Source organism: Coregonus clupeaformis, chromosome 7, assembly GCF_020615455.1.
Source record: "Coregonus clupeaformis isolate EN_2021a chromosome 7, ASM2061545v1, whole genome shotgun sequence".
Lineage (NCBI taxonomy): Eukaryota > Metazoa > Chordata > Actinopteri > Salmoniformes > Salmonidae > Coregonus > Coregonus clupeaformis.
Genome location: NC_059198.1, coordinates 59,636,569 through 59,653,580, shown reverse-complemented (window position 1 = coordinate 59,653,580; position 17,012 = coordinate 59,636,569). Strand labels below are relative to the sequence as shown.

General features: G+C 41.0%; 2 protein-coding genes and 1 long non-coding RNA gene across 3 annotated transcripts in view; 1 reads left to right on the top strand and 2 right to left on the bottom strand.

Annotated features, from left to right (window-relative positions):
- Positions 1 to 4,816, bottom strand: part of LOC121569824 (E3 ubiquitin-protein ligase RNF152-like) — a 122,139-nt gene extending 117,323 nt beyond the window's left edge. The window contains exon 1 of the mRNA XM_041881042.2: positions 4,592 to 4,816. The gene's annotated coding sequence lies outside the window, so the exon portion shown is untranslated. The remainder of the gene's footprint in view (positions 1 to 4,591) is intronic.
- Positions 4,817 to 8,002: 3,186 nt separating this feature from the next.
- On the top strand, positions 8,003 to 9,827 carry LOC121569825 (putative nuclease HARBI1). Its single transcript, XM_041881044.1, has 3 exons — positions 8,003 to 8,947; positions 9,058 to 9,360; positions 9,589 to 9,827. The coding sequence occupies exons 1-3, from the start codon at positions 8,796 to 8,798 to the stop codon at positions 9,629 to 9,631; spliced, it is 498 nt and encodes a 165-aa protein (XP_041736978.1). The 5' UTR covers positions 8,003 to 8,795; the 3' UTR covers positions 9,632 to 9,827.
- Positions 9,464 to 11,052, bottom strand: LOC121569826. Its single transcript, XR_006001394.2, has 2 exons — positions 9,844 to 11,052; positions 9,464 to 9,712 (listed from the first exon to the last, which is right to left on the bottom strand). It is a non-coding gene; the product is annotated as an uncharacterized LOC121569826 (long non-coding RNA).
- Positions 11,053 to 17,012: the final 5,960 nt, after the last annotated feature.

The window sequence follows — 17,012 nt, the reverse complement described above, 5'->3', positions numbered from 1 at the left end:
TTTTGTCATTTAGCAGACGCTCTTATCCAGAGTGACTTACAGTTAGTGAGTGCATACATTATTATTATTTTTATTTTTTTAATACTGGTCCACCGTGGGAAACAAACCCACAACCCTGGCGTTGCAAACGCCATGATCTACCAACTGAGCTACACAGGACTATAGTTTACATACACTTAGGTTGGAGTCATTAAAACTCGTTTTTCAACCACTCCACAAATTTCTTGTTAACAAACTATAGTTTTGGCAAGTCGATTAGGACATATATTTTGTGCATGACACAAGTCATTTTTCCAACAATTGTTTACAGACAGATTATTTCACTTATAATTCACTGTATCACAATTCCAGTGGATCAGAAGTTTACATACACTAAGTTGATTGTGCCTTTAAACAGCTTGGAAAATTCCATAGCTTCATAGCTTTAGAAGCTTCTCATAGGCTAATTTACATCATTTGAGTCAATTGGAGGTGTACCTGTGGATGTATTTCAAGGCCTACCTTCAAACTCAGTGCCTCTTTGCTTGACATCATGGGGAAATCAAAAGAAATCAGCCAAGACTTTAGAAAAGAAATGGTAGACCTCCACAAGTCTGGTTCATCCTTGGGAGCAATTTCCAAATGCCTGAAGGTACCACGTTCATCTGTACAAACAATAGTACGCAAGTATAAACACCATGGGACCACGCAGCCGTCATACCGCTCAGGAAGGAGACGCGTTCTGTCTCCTAGAGATGAACGTACTTTGGTGTGACAAGTGCAAATCAATCCCAGAACAACAACAAAGGACCTTGTGAAGATGCTGGAGGAAACAGGTACAAAAGTATCTATATCCACAGTAAAACGAGTCCTATATCGACATAACCTGAAAGGCCGCTCAGCAAGGAAGAAGCCACTGCTCACAAACCGCCATAAAAAAGCCAGACTACGGTTTCCAACTGCACATGGGGACAAAGATCGTACTTTTTGGAGAAATGTCCTCTGGTCTGATGAAACAAAAATAGAACTGTTTGGTCATAATGACCATCGTTATGTTTGGAGGAAAAAGGGGGAAGCTTGCAAGCCGAAGAACACCATCCCAACCGTGAAGCACAGGGGTGGCAGCATCATGCTGTTGGGGTGCGCTTTGCTGCAGGAGGGACTGGTGCACTTCACAAAATAGATGGCATCATGAGGAAGGAAAATTATGTGGATTAATTGAAGCAACATCTCAAGACATCGGTCAGGAAGTTAAAGCTGGGTGGCAAATGGGTCTTCCAAATGGACAATGATCCCAAGCATACTTCCAAAGTTGTGGCAAAATGGCTTAAGGACGACAAAGTCAAGGTATTGGAGTGGCCATCACAAAGCCCTGACCTCAATCCTACAGAAAATGTGTGGGCAGAACTGAAAAAGCGTGTGCGAGCAAGGAGGCCTACAAACCTGACTCAGTTACACCAGCTCTGTCAGGAGGAATGGGCCAAAATTCACCCAACTTATTGTGGGAAGCTTGTGGAAGGCTACCCGAATCGTTTGACCCAAGTTAAACAATTTAAAGGCAATGCTACCAAATACTAATTGAGTGTATGTAAACTTCTGACCCACTGGGAATGTGATGAAAGAAATAAAAGCTGAAATAAATCATTCTGTCTACTATTATTCTGACATTTCACATTCTTAAAATAAAGTGCTGATCCTAACTCACCTAAAACAGGGAATTTTTACTAGGATTAAATGTCAGGAATTGTGAAAAACTGAGTTTAAATGTATTTGGCTAAGGTGTATGTAAACTTCTGACTTCAACTGTAGATAGGGATAAAGTTACTAGGCAACAGGATAGATAATAAACAGTGACAGCAGCGTCTGTGATGAGTCAAAAGAGTTAGTGCAAAAAGGGAGTCAATGCAGATAGTCCAGGTAGCTATTTTGAGTGGCGCAGTGGTCTAAGGCACTGCATCGCAGTGCTAACTGTGCCACTAGAGATCCTGGTTCGAATCCAGGCTCTGTCGCAGCCGGCCGCGACCGGGAGACTCATGGGCGGCGCACAATTGGCCCAGCGTCGTCCAGGGTAGGGGAGGGAATGGCCGGCAGGGATGTAGCTCAGTTGATAGAGCATGGCGTTTGCAACGCCAGGGTTGTGGGTTCAATTCCCACGGGGGGCCAGTATAAAAAAATATGTATTCACTAACTGTAAGTCGCTCTGGATAAGAGCGTCTGCTAAATGACTAAAATGTAAATGTAAATGTAATGTGATATGAAAGTAAAGGGTTTTATGTTTCAATTCTATCACAATTGAGAATCGATTCAAGTTTAGATGGAGTATTTGGCATTTTTAGCTGCCAGAGCCAGTCTACCTCTGTAAATAACATAAGCTCCTTGGACCTTAAGGAGCTTTGGTAAACTCGCCTACATTCCTTAAGAGTACATTCTTGGGCTATTTGCCCCCCAAAAACTAGATAAAAGTATGAAACATTTACACGTTGAAAGGGTCAATATCCTACATCCACCATCACTGCCTGAATTGCTGTCTACAGAAGAAGCTCTTTATCTAGTCTGATTAATCAGGCTGTATTACACAATTAAGGCTTTAAGTTCCTCGGTGTCCAAATCACTAATGACTTAAATTGGTCCACACACACACGCACAGTCGTGAAGAAGGTGCAACAGCGACTCTTCCCCCTCAGAAGTTTGGAAAGTTTTGGCATGGGCCCTCAAATCCTCAAAAAGTTATACAGCTGCACCATTGAGAGCATATTAACTGGATGCATCATTGCTTGGTATGGCAACAGCACTGCTCTCGATTGCATGGTGCTACAGAGGGTGGTGCGGACAGCCCAGTACATCACTGAGACTGAGCTCCCTGCCGTCCAGGACCTCTATATCAGGTGATGTGAAAGGAAGGGCCTGAAAATCGTTAATGACTCCAGCCACCCAAGCCATAGCCTGTTCTTTCTGCTTCCACACAGCAAGCGGTACCGGTGCATCAAGTCTGACACCAACAGGCTCCGTAACAGCTTCTATCCCCAAGCCATAAGTCTGCTAAATAGCTAACAAAATGGCTACATGGACTATCTGAGGTGACCTTTGTATTTGTCTTTTTACACTTTATACACTGTCTCTATGCACACTCACAGGACTCTATACACTCATGCACACTGACACTCTAACACACACACACACTATTTTCTCACACACACATAACATGCACACACATTTATACTGACTCTACACACACGCACACACACTCACATATACACTGCTGTTAGTCTATTTATCATATATCCTGATGCCTAGTGACCTTATCCCTATACATATCTACCTCTATCACTCCAGTATCCCTGCACATTGTAAATATGGTACTGGAACTGACCCTGTATATAACTACGTACTTTCTCGTGTTCTTCTTATTTCTATTTCTTGTGCGTTTTTGTTCTACCTTATGTTGTTATTTTTAGTACTACATTGTTATGAATTACTGCATTGTTGGGTTTAGATCTTGCAATAAAGGCATTTCACTGTACTTGTGCATGTGACATTAAAACTTGAAACTTGAATTAATTGGTATATACAGCAGTATTCTGATTTCATTGTCATGGCATGCTTGGTTCAATAGCTATTGACGAGAGAAAACTAAATATCCAATATAAAACTAATTTGACCTAGGTGCCTAACCGAACTACATACCTACAGGCTCTCTAAAAAGTCGGGTAAACAATATACTTTCCTGTGAATATTTTGTCTCAAATTTCGAGCAGCTGAAGGACAAACCGCACAGACAACCAGTAGAGTAAGTTTACATTTAATTGTATTCAACATTCTGGCTTGTAAGGAACATTTACACGATTTTGCAGGCATTAGTTTCAGGCTATATATATACACCAATTAATTGTGTATTACAGCCTGATTAATCAGACTAGGCCCTACTCTATAGCCTAGGCCTACTAGCAATTGGCAAATCATGCTATGGACTAGAGACAATGCAAAACCTTCCTATTATGTCATCATGGTCTGTCTATCTTTCTCTTTTCTCTCTCTGTATGAGGGAGCGGAGTGGGCTCTTTAGTCAAATACAAGCAACTACATTTACATTTACATTTACGTCATTTAGCTGACGCTCTTATCCAGAAAAGACTAAAACAACTGCATAACACCGTTTTTTACATAACATTATTAACAGGGTAGAAATTTTGAAATAGTAATTAGCTTTCAAAAAAAAAAAACGTGATTTCTTTTAATTTTGACCTCCCCCATCAATGCATTGCATGATACACTTATTTGTAAACCAAACTGAAGCTTGATGTGTAGGCTAAATTATTTGTTTTAAATAAAAAATAAAGGTGTCTGTCCATCAGGATGGTAATCAATGTGTTATTTCCGCAATCGGTCTCATAACACATGGTAAACGTTTTCTGTAACATTATTATCAGAGAAAGTACAAAGCACCAAGCTAACGGAGGGCAGCAAGCTGCAGACAGTGTATGATTTTGCTTGATACACTTCGCAACATGTGTAGCCTTAACCGATAAAGAAGTTTATATTGTTTAGACTACTCAATCAATAAAGCCTACCATACATTACAATATGCACGTCAATAATATCATCTCAATCTCACCTTATATATCCGCTGTGTGTCATTTATACAGAAAGTACAGCAGCAATCCACATTCGGCTTCAGTGTCTGTTTGATATGTTTTGTCTGTCTGTACCTGGGCTGTCTGCTCCGCACGAGCATAGACTACACTGGATTGACAGCGATTAGGAAATTCTGGCTCCGCTCTTCGCCTTGATGTAGGTTGAGTGGGCTACATCACGGAGTGGTTGGTTACAGTGTGCCTGTTCCTACCAACCAAACGAAGACCCTCGCTCCGCGCTCTCTCACCCTTGATATATCAGCCTCCCCACAGATGGACACGCCCTCTAATATTCATTCTACTTGATTATGAAGACCGTTCTGTTTAATTGCTAGGTATTGTGAAACAATTCAATTTGAGTTTAACACTTCCCAATGTGTAGAGAGAGAGCCACCTTGTGTGACACCTTGTAGCTCAGTTGGTAGAGCATGGCTTGCAACGCCAGCGTTGTGGGTTCGATTCCCATGGGGGGCCAGTATGAAAAATATATGCACTCACTAACTGTAAATCGCTCTGGATAAAAGTGTCTGCTAAATGACTAAACATTTAAAAAATGACACACAATGTAGGTGGTTCTTTGCATAATGTAAAGTCATGGTCTGCTCCAGGTTTTGGGATGTCCCAAGGACATTTTTAGGAGATTCTCAGAACCGTGTGTCATGGTCCCCTTGAGGTTTTTGTCTAGTTGTGGTGAAAATATGGTAAATCTACAACTAGTTACTGTATTTTTACAGCTAAATGAAGGTGTTTATGTTAGTATGGTGATTACTTGAGAGTTAACCTCACTTGGGATTTGAACTCACAACCTATTAGTTGCTAGCTACCTGAAGTTCCTGCTGCGCCACCAGGTCTATGGAAATATGGAGATTGTCTGTACATTTATTACCAACAATACATTTCTGCGCTTTGCCTAAAGTTGCAGTAAAAATAAAGTAGAAGGTCTGATTTCATTATTACTGAAACAGGATACAAGTGGGAAATATAAAGATCTTCCATAAAAAATAAATTGGAGGCCCCTTACACTTCAGTGTTGTGATGCAAACATTCTACCAAAATGTATAGCGCATAGAATAAAAAAGGTATTGTCTGACATTATTCATTCTAATCAGACAGCTTTTTTACATGGACAATACATTGGAGATAATATAAGGCAAGTACTGGAAACAATATAACACTATGAGAAATCTGGGAAACCAGGCCTGCTATTCATAGCTAACTTTGCAAAAGCTTTTGATAAAGTACGACTGGAGTTTATATATAAATGCCTGGAACATTTATATTTTGGAGGATCTCTTATAAAATGGGTTAAAATCATGTATAGTAACCCTAGGTATAAATAGTAAATAAAGGCTATTTCTCATTACGTTTTAAACTGTCAAGAGGAGTAAAACAAGGTTGTCCACTATCGGCATCTATTTATTATGGCCGTCGAAATGTTAGCTATTAAAATAAGATCCAACAATAATATCAAGGGATTAGAAATCCAGGGCTTAAAAACGAAGGTGTCATTGTATGCTGATGATTCATGTTTTCTTTTAAATCCACAACTTGAATCCCTCCACAGCCTCATAGAGAATCTAGATACATTTTCTAACCGCTCTAGATTACAACCAAATTATGATAAATGTACTATATTGCGTATTGGATCACTAAAAAATAAATATTTTACATTACCATGTAATTTACCAATAAAATGGTCTGATGGTGATGTGGATATACTCGGAATACATATCCCAAATGAAATAAATGATCTCACTCCAATACATTTTAATAGAAAGTTAGCAAAAATAGATACGATCTTGCTACCATGGAAAGGTAAAAACATGTATATTTGTGGAAAAATCACCCTGATTAACTCTTTAGTATTATCCCAGTTTACCTATTTGCTTATGGTCTTGCCTACGCCTAGCGAACAGTTGTTTAAATTATATGAGAAAAAAAGATTCAATTTTATTTGGAACGGCAAGCCAGACAAAATTAAATGGGCCTATATATATATATAATGAATATAAATTTGGAGGACATAAATTATTAAATATTAAAGCATTAGACCTATCACTAAAAGCTTCAGTCATACAAAAGTTATACTTAAATCCGAACTGGTTCTCTAGCAAATTAGTAAGATTGTCTCACCCCATGTTCAAGAATGGCCTTTTTCCCTTTATTCAGATTACAACCTCTCACTTTCAGTTATTTGAAAAGGAAATCATCTCCCAAATATAACTATTTCTAAAACAAGCCATAGAAAGTTGGTTACAATTTCAATTTAATCCTCCAGAAACGACAGAACAAATAATGCAACAAATATTGTGGTTAAATTCAAATATACTAATTGATAAAGAAAACATTATTTTTTTAGAAAATGTTTAAGAAAGGTATAATCTTCGTAAATTATATCTTAGGTAGGACTGGTGGAGTTATGTCGCACATGCAGCTAACAAAAACATATGGAAATGTCTGCTCTACCCACAATTACAACCAAATAATTGCAGCCTTACCGCAAAAATGGAAAAGGAAAGTGGAAGGGGAAAAAATAAGGAACTTGTCTGTCAGCCCTGCATTAAAGAACATAATTGGTTAAAGAAAATTGTGATAAATAAAAAAGTATACCAGTTTCATTTAAGGACCAAAGATTGACAGCCATCCCATATAGATTGCAAAATAATTGGGAAGAGATTTTTGACATACAGATTCTATGGCATAGTGTTTATGAACTGCTACGCAAAACTTATAATTTTTCAATTTAAATTATTATACAAAATTCTTGATACCAATAGAATGTTATTTATATGGGGGATACAATCTTCCCAGCTCTGCAGATTTTGCTGCGAAGAGACATAATCATTAGATAATTTGTTTTGGTACTGTCCATTTGTAGCTTGTTTTTGGACACAGGTCCAGGAATGGCTGAAGGATTCCAATATTTACCTGGAGCTAACCCTGCAGATAGCACTACTGGGTGATCTGAAAAGTCATAGTCAATCGATCAATAATATAATAATACTTTTAGCAAAAATGTTTATTTTCAATTTACAATCTGTAGAAACAATGAGAATAGAAGGGTTCAGAACTTTTGTGAAACATCACAGTACAGTTGAAAAATATATGGCAAATAGAAATCCAATATGGATGGTACTAAGAGATAGATGGGAGGTGTTGAATGGAGCTGAAAGATGGGACTAATAACAACTAACAACTAATAACAACAAGATAACTAATGTAAAGCATACTGTGTCCATAATAAGTATATAGGTTATAGGTTGAGTGTCACGATTTAAACTGAATATGAACCCAAATGCAGACAACTACACCGAGCCAGAGAAGGTTTAACAGGTTTATTTCAAAGTTAAATTGTCCAGGTTTCCAAAAATAGGGGAAGAGCAAGTCCAGGGCCCGTATCTCTAAAGAATTTTTGTGCAAAAAGTGGCTCCTAGCGGCCAAATTCTAAGAAAATTCTCAGAGGCATGACGTTTTCTTAGAATTTCCCCTAAAAGTGACACGAAAATCCCAGTTAATATAAAAGCTATTCCTCAAGAGTCCTAGCGCTTAAAAGGGCTCCTAAGGCGAGATCTGCTAAGAGCAGGGAAGAGGACTTTTAGTGGCTTAGGAGTTACCCTAAGCAGCTGCACAAAATGGCCAACAGAGGAGGCAGGAGAGATGTCCTGCAAACACTGGATGACAGGGAATTATTGAGACGCTACAGATTGGATCGTGCAGGAATCATGTTTGTGGTGGATCTCCTTAGAGATGCAATTACTTCACCAACTCGACGCCACAACGCTATTACACCGGAGAAGAAAGTAATCACAACCCTGAGGTATTTGGCAACAGGGAAAATGCAACAATGTAGCAGTGATGACTTGGGTCTGTCCCAATCCTCCGTCAGCAGAGTCATCACCCAAACACTGACAGCTTTGTCACAACCTAATATTGTGACACAATTTGTTTCATTCCCGCTGGATGCCCGCACTTTACACACACATAAAAGGGCATTTATGGACATTGCAGGATTCCCTGGCGTTGTGGGTGTAATTGATGGAACACATGTGAGAATAATTGCGCCATCAGAGGACGAGGCTGTCTTTGTTAACAGGAAGAATTTCCACAGCATCAATAGTGTTCAATGCGGCCTGGAAGATTTTGGACATTGTGGCTAAATGGCCAGGCTCCACACATGATGCGAGAATGCTCTCCGAGAGTGGCATCAGACAGCTTTTTGAGAGACGCTATGTGCCAGCTAATTGCCACTTGTTAGGGGACAGTGGCTACCCATGCAAACCATGGCTCCTTACACCTTACCTCCAGCCACGCCAAGGGCCCCAACTAAACTATAACAGGTAAGCCAAACAATACAAAAATCATGGAAATGAAATGCAAGCAATATGTTAGAGCATCCAAGTAGTGCAATATTTCCATCAAATAATTAAAGGTCTGTATTCTATTGTAGGGCCCACAAGACAACAAGAGCGGTGGTGGAGCGTGGCATAGGCCAGCTTAAGAGGCGCTTTCATGTTCTCCACGGAGAGGTGCGGCTGAGGCCTGAAAAAGTCAGCAAACTCATCATAGCCTGTGCAATATTACACAATATTTGCAAGGTTAGACAGATTGCAGAACCTCTGGAGGATGGCGATGAGGATGAGGATGGAGACAACGATGAGGATGGTGGTGAAGAAGATATTCACATTCCACAGGGGAACCTAGCCCAGAGTGGACTGCCTTACAGGGCAAACTTCACAAATTTACATTTCAGGCAAGCTGTAGCCCCATGTCATTTGAGAACTTGTGATGGTATTAAGAACTACCACAGTTTTACTGCACATCACCTGCAACTGTTAAATGCAAGACACAGAACACAATCTCTAAATGGTTTATTTTTTAGGTGTTCAATTTTAAGGCGGTAGTACTCCTCCTGAAGGGAAAGGACTTTTTTTTGTTGTTCAAACACATCAATTGTGAGTTGCAATCTTCTCTCCTGCAGGGATGCTGACGGAGCAGGTGCTGCGGATGGGAATGGTGTTTGATCCGCCGGGCTATCCTGAGTAGCAGCTGCAGATGGTTCAGGCGGCAAACTTGATGGGCCCGGTTCTTGTGATGGCTCCATGCTACAGAAATACATAGGCCTAGTTTAATTATTGTTTTGATTAAATTAATTTAATACAATGAGCATGGATAACACATGAAATGGCTTCTGCAATGAATAAACACTGTTGATATGAATAACCCTGTGTCCTACCTTTGCTGCATTTCAAGGGCCTGCATCATTGACGTGTCAATGCCTGTTGGCAGCCCGGTGACACTGACCTCAGAGTGTCCCAGGACTTGAAAGACAGTGTCGGCCACCTGGGACAGCCGCTTTGCAGGTGGTCCACCCCCTAGAAAGAAACAGTCAATGAACACAGTACTTAGGCATGTAAATTAACTTTGCCAGCAGGAGCAAATTGCCAGATTATGTGGTAGGCCATAGTATTTTGCTCACCTGTGAGTGAGGATACCCGCTTGTGTGCTGCAATCTCATCTTTTGCCTTGGACTGCAGCACATACCACCTTTTCTCACAATTGTCGCCTGTCCGCACCACCAGTGGAAAAGAGGCATTGATTGTTTGGGATATTGTGTCCCAGGCGCGCCTCTTGCCTTGGCTAGTGACAGTTGGGCCAAATTTTCCTCGTAACATACCTTTATGTTCGTTCACCAACTGGGCCAGCAACAAACCTTGCTCCTCAGTCCAGTTCGGCTTGCGATTCCTTTTTTTCTCCATTTTCTGTGTTTGTAGGATATTTGTTAACAAGCCTTCATAAATAGACCAGCCAGCAATCACAGACATTGTTAAAAGCTGAGCTGTGTTACCCTCGTTAAGTTCACACTGAGTTGTAACGTTGCAATTTCTACTTCATTAAGGACAGCCCCTTGAGATAGGCCATCTTGTTTTCAATGGGGTCCATATGGAAGTGAAAGTACAAAATATGCCAGCTAGGATATTAATATGAGCAAATGAGACACAAATCATTATTTGAACAGGGTGTAATGAGCTTAAGTTTTCACATATTTTAGATTCTAATGTTAGGCTATAACCCCTACAGCTTACTATTCATTTTCCAGATATTTTCTTGAATGTGAAATATTATTTACAATTATAGTCTGCATAAGATTAGAGTGTATAATTATGTTTATTGATTTGAGGGTACATCCTTTGCTCATTATCACCAAAAGTTCATTTTCATCAAACTTGTAGGATCAACCAATCACGGCTTTTGAAATGATGACTCATACCTAGCAACGGGGTCAACCACACCTCCTCACTAAGATAGGATTTTTCATCCATTCCTGGCTCAGAGTTCACTGAAAATGTTCTGGAATCACTTCTAAGCTAAAACTCCTGGCAAGGAATTTTTAGGTTAAGTTAGGAGCTCTCTGAGAGGATTCTCAGAATCTTTAAGGATACGGGCCCAGGTCTACAGGGAGGGTAACAGATCCAGGGTTCTGAGCAGGAGTGGTACCGTAACGCCCTAGTGTCCGTGGTGAGTCCAAATGTGAGGTCCAGTAGTGGAACGCAGGATGGTGGTGGCAGGAGTGAAGCGGAGGCAGGAGTCAGGTTCCAATAATATGGTCGTCTTGACTATGATCTGACGATGAGTGGCAAGTTTGACCGGGTCTTTAAGGCTGAGGTGATTATGGTGAATGAGCTGCAGCTGGAACCCTGACTCCCGCACACCAGACTTCACTCCTGCAATTAAGAACAGACAGAGGGGAGGGGGAGAGCAGAGAGAGAGAGCTACCTAGCAGCAGTAGGCCTAACATTGAGAGCTTTTGTGAAAGAGCACAGTTAGAAAGATATGGTATATAGATGCAAACTGGATGGACATCATAAAAATGATCGGAGAGGTTGAGGGTAGAGGAAGTTCAGGAGTAAAAACAAACAAAATAGAATTATTGTGAAATTGACTGTGTCCATCAAATGTATATAGTATGTATAAGCTGGAAGTAGATGCCTAAGCGTTGTTTATTTATTTTTAGTAGACGCTCTTATCCAGAGCAACTTACAGTTAGTGAGTGCATACATTTTTTTCAAACTGGCCCCCCGTGGGAAACGAACCCACAACCCTGGCTTTGCAAGCGCCATGCTATTCCAACTGAGCTACACAGGGTTGTTGTTCACTAGTTTACTCCAATTAGGGAAGGGGTGGTGGGGTTGGAAAGTAATAAAGGGAAATATATTTTAAAAAAGGATATGTACAGTGGGGAGAACAAGTATTTGATACACTGCCGATTTTGCAGGTTTTCCTACTTACAAAGCATGTAGAGGTCTGTCATTTTTATCATAGGTACACTTCAACTGTGAGAGACGGAATCTAAAACAAAAATCCAGAAAATCACATTGTATGATTTTTAAGTAATTAATATGCATTTTATTGCATGACATAAGTATTTGATCACCTACCAACCAGTAAGAATTCCGGCTCTCACAGACCTGTTAGTTTTTCTTTAAGAAGCCCTCCTGTTCTCCACTCATTACCTGTATTAACTGCACCTGTTTGAACTCTTTACCTGTATAAAAGACACTTGTCCACACACTCAATCAAACAGACACCAACCTCTCCACAATGGCCAAGACCAGAGAGCTGTGTAAGGACATCAGGGATAAAATTGTAGACCTGCACAAGGCTGGGATGGGCTACAGGACAATAGGAAAGCAGCTTGGTGAAAAGGTAACAACTGTTGGCGCAATTATTAGAAAATGGAAGAAGTTCAAGATGACGGTCAATAACCCTCGGTCTGGGGCTCCATGCAAGATCTCACCTCGTGGGGCATCAATGATCATGAGGAAGGTGAGGGATCAGCCCAGAACTACATGGCAGGACCTGGTCAATGACCTGAAGAGAGCTGGGACCACAGTCTCAAAGAAAACCATTAGTAACACACTACGCCGTCATGGATTAAAATCCTGCAGCGCACGCAAGGTCCCCCTGCTCAAGCCAGCGCATGTCCAGGCCCGTCTGAAGTTTGCCAATGACCATCTGGATGATCCAGAGGAGGAATGGGAGAAGGTCATGTGGTCTGATGAGACAAAAATATAGATTTTTGGTCTAAACTCCACTCGCCGTGTTTGGAGGAAGAAGAAGGATGAGTACAACCCCAAGAACACCATCCCAACCATGAAGCATGGAGGTGGAAACATCATTCTTTGGGGATGCTTTTCTGCAAAGGGGACAGGACGACTGTACCATATTCTGGGGAGGATGGATGGGGCCATGTATCGCGAGATCTTGGCCAACAACCTCCTTCCCTCAGTAAGAGCATTGAAGATGGGTCGTGGCTGGGTCTTCCAGCATGACAACGACCCGAAACACACAGCCAGGGCAACTAAGGAGTGGCTCAGTAAGAAGCATCTCAAGGTCCTGGAGTGGCCTAGCCAGTCTCCAGACCTGAACCCAATAGAAAATCTTTGGAGGGAGCTGAAAGTCCGTATTGCCCAGCGACAGCCCTGAAACCTGGAGGATCTGGAGAAGGTCTGTATGGAATAGAGTGGGACAAAATCCCTGCTGCAGTGTGTGCAAACCTGGTCAAGACCTACAGGAAACGTATGATCTCTGTAATTGCAAACAAAGGTTTCTGTACCAAATATTAAGTTCTGCTTTTCTGATGTATCAAATACTTATGTCATGCAATAAAATGCAAATTAATTACTTAAAAATCATACAATGTGATTTTTTGGATATTTGTTTTAGATTCTGTCTCTCACAGTTGAAGTGTACCTATGATAAAAATTACAGACCTCTACATGCTTTGTAAGTAGGAAAACCTGCAAAATCGGCAGTGTATCAAATATTTGTTCTCCCCACTGTATATACACAACCGTTCAAAAGTTTGGGGTCACTTAGAAATGTCCTAGTTTTCGAAAGAAAATAAATTTTTGTCCATTAAAATAACATCAAATTGATCAGAAATACAGTATAGACATAGTTAATGTTTTAATGGCTATTGTAGCTGGAAACGGCTGATATTTAATGGAATATCTACATAGGCGTACAGAGGCCCATTATCAGCAACCATCAGTTCTGTGTTCCAATGGCACGTTGTGTTTGCTAATCCAAGTTGATCATTTTAAAAGGGTGATTGATCATTAGAAAACCATTTTGCAATTATGTTAGCACAGCTGAAAACTGTTGTGCTGATTAAATAAGCAATAAAACTGGCCTTCTTGAGACTAGTTAAGTATCTGGAGCATCAGCAATTGTGGGTTCGATTACAGGCTCAAAATGGCCAGAAACAAATAACTTTCTTCTGTGTGCTCGATTTTATACATATTTCAGCAACGGGTGTAGCTGAAATAGCCGAAACCTCTAATTTGAAGGGGTGTCCACATACTTCTGTATATGTAGTGTATTAACTTGTATTTAATTTTTTATTATTTTAATTGGTGGGGTAGATCAGCTTTAATAATACAGATAGATTGTAACTTCCATGAAACTCGTCAGTCTATTCTTGTTCTGAGAAATGAAGGCTATTCCATGTGAGAAATTGCCAAGAAACTGAAGATATCGTACAACGCTGTGTACTACTCCCTTCACAGAACAGTGCAAACTGGCTCTAACCAAAATAGAAAGAGGAGTGGGAGGCCCCGGTGCACAACTGAGCAAGAGGACAAATACATAGTTTGAGAAACAGACACCTCACAGGTCTTCAACTGGCAGCTTCATTAAATAGTACCCGTAAAACACCAGTCTCAACATCAACAGTGAAGACGCGACTCCGGGATGCTGACCTTCTAGGCAGAGTTGCAAAGAAAAAGCCATATCTCAGACAGGCCAATAACAATAAAAGATTAAGATGGGCAGTCTGAGATATGGCTTTTTCTTTGCAACTCTGCCTAGAAGTTCAGCATCCCGGAGTCGCCTCTTCACTGTTGACGTTGAGACTGGTGTTTTGTGGGTACTATTTAATGAAGCTGCCAGTTGAGGACCTGTGAGGTGTCTGTTTCTCAAACTAGACACTCTAATGTATTTTAATCAATTAGTCTTTTAAAATGATAAACTTGGATTAGCAAACACAACGTGCCATTGGAACACAGAACTGATGGTTGCTGATAATGGGCCTCTGTACACCTATGTAGATATACAATTTTAAAATCAGCCGTTTCCATTACGATGTCCATTTACAACATTAACAATGTCTACACTGTATTTCTGATCAATATGATGTTATTTTAATGGACAAATTTTTTTGCTTTTCTTTAAAAAAACCAAGGACATTTCTAAGTGACCCCAAACTTTTGAACGGTAGTGTATATATATATTTGTGAGAAAAGAAAAACATATGGGGATTGGAAGTGATGCAGACAATTACATTGATGGAAGTTACAATCTATCTGCATTATTAAAGCTGATCTACCCCCCCAATAAAAATCATTAAAAAAAATAATGTAAAAAAAGTTAATACACTATATATACAAAGGTATGTGGACACCCCTTCAAATTAGAGGTTTCGGCTATTTCAGCTACACCCGTTGCTGACAGATGTATAAAATTGAGCACACAGCCATACAATCTCCATAGACAAACATTGGCAGTAGAATGGCCTTACTGAAGAGCTCAGTGACGTTCAACATGGCACCGTCATAGGATGCCACCTTTCCAAAAAGTAGAGCTGCCCCGGTCAACTGTAAGTGCTGTTAATCGAATGTGGAAACGTCTAGGAGTAATATCGGCTCAGCCGTGAACTGGTAGGCCACACAAGCTCACAAAACGGGACTGCCGAGTGCTGAAGCGCGTAGCACGTAAAGATCGTCTGTCCTCGGTTGCAACACTCACTACCGAGTTCCAAACTGCCTCTGGAAGCAACTCCAAACTGCCTCTGGAAGCAACGTCAGCACAAGAAGAGTTCGTCAGGAGCTTCATGAAATGGGTTTCGATGGCCGAGCAGCCGCACACAAGCCTAAGATCACCATGTGCAATGCCAAATGTCGGCTGGAGTGGTGTAAAGCTTGCCGCCATTGGACTCTGGAGCAGTGAAAACCTGTTCCATGGAGTGATGAATCACGCTTCACCATCTGGCAGTCCAACGGACGAATCTGAGTTTGGTGGATGCCAGGAGAACGCTACCTGCCCCAATGCATAGTGCCAACTGTAAAGTTTGGTGGAGGAGGAATAATTGTTTCGGGCTAATATTCATGGTTCGGGCTAGGCCCTTTAGTTCCAGTGAAGGGAAATCTTAACGCTACAGCATACAATGACTTTCTAGACGATTATGTGCTTCCAATTTTGTGGCAACACTTTGGAGAAGTCCCTTTCCTGTTTCAGCATGACAATGCCCCCTTGCACAAAGCGAGGTCCATACATAAATGGTTTGTCAAAATCAGTGTGGAAGAACTTGACTGGCCTGCACAGATCCCTGACCTGCAAGCCATCCCATCAATGCCCGACCTCACTAATGCTCTTATGGCTGAATGGAAGCAAGTCCCCGCAGCAATGTTCCAACATCTAGTCGAAAGCCTTCCCAGAAGAGTGGAAGCTGTTATAGCAGCAAAAGGGGGACCAACTCCATATTAATGCCCATGATTTTGGAATGAGATATTCGACAAGCAGGTGTCCACATACTTTTGGTCATGTAGTGTATCTACAACAACTTGAATGTGTTATTGCTATAAAATAATAATTGATTGGATATATATCGCACTTTTCTACCAGCTGAGGTACTCAAAGCACTTTACATAGTAGGGGGAAACTCACCTCATCCACCACCAATGTGTAGCACCCACCTGGGTGATGCACAGCAACCATTTTTGTGCCAGAACACTCACCAGACATCAGCTGTAGAGGTAAGGATTGATATTTGCCAATTAAGAATGAGGGGGATGATTAGGTTGCCATGATGGAATGAGACCAGGTTGGACATTTTGCCATGACAACAGGGTTAACACTCCTACTCTTACAATAAGTTCCATGGGATTTTTAATGACCACAGAGAGTGAGGACACCCGTTTAACATCCCATCCGAAAGACGGCACCCTAAGCAGGGCAATGTCCCCTTCAATACCCCGGGGCATTGGGATCTCCTTAGACCAGAGTGAAGAATGCCTCCAACGGGTGCTCTAACATCACTTCTAGCAGCATCTGGTCCCCCATCCAGGACCAACCCTGCTTAGCTTCAGAGGCAAGCCAGCAGTGGGATGCAGGGTGGTATGTTGCTGTACTCCGATTTCAATTACTGTAAAATCTTGTATAATTTTGTACTGTGAACAAAACTGGGACTAAGCCTTAAAATGGGATTTGAACGAATAACCCATTGCTCGCTACCAACCTGTAATATCCTGCTACAGTGCAGCTACACCAGCAGATCTTTGAGCGTAAAGGAGATATGGGCACAGACTTATTGACATTAATGCATTTCTGCAATTTGCTAAAAGC

Coding starts and splice junctions, on each gene's coding strand:
- LOC121569825 (XM_041881044.1), top strand. CDS start 8,796: ATGCTCTCCGAGAGTGGCATCAGACAGCTTTTTGAGAGACGCTATGTG. Junction 8,948..9,057: donor CCCCAACTAAACTATAACAG/GTAAGCCAAACA, acceptor ATTCTATTGTAG/GGCCCACAAGACAACAAGAG. Junction 9,361..9,588: donor TTCACAAATTTACATTTCAG/GCAAGCTGTAGC, acceptor TCTCTCCTGCAG/GGATGCTGACGGAGCAGGTG.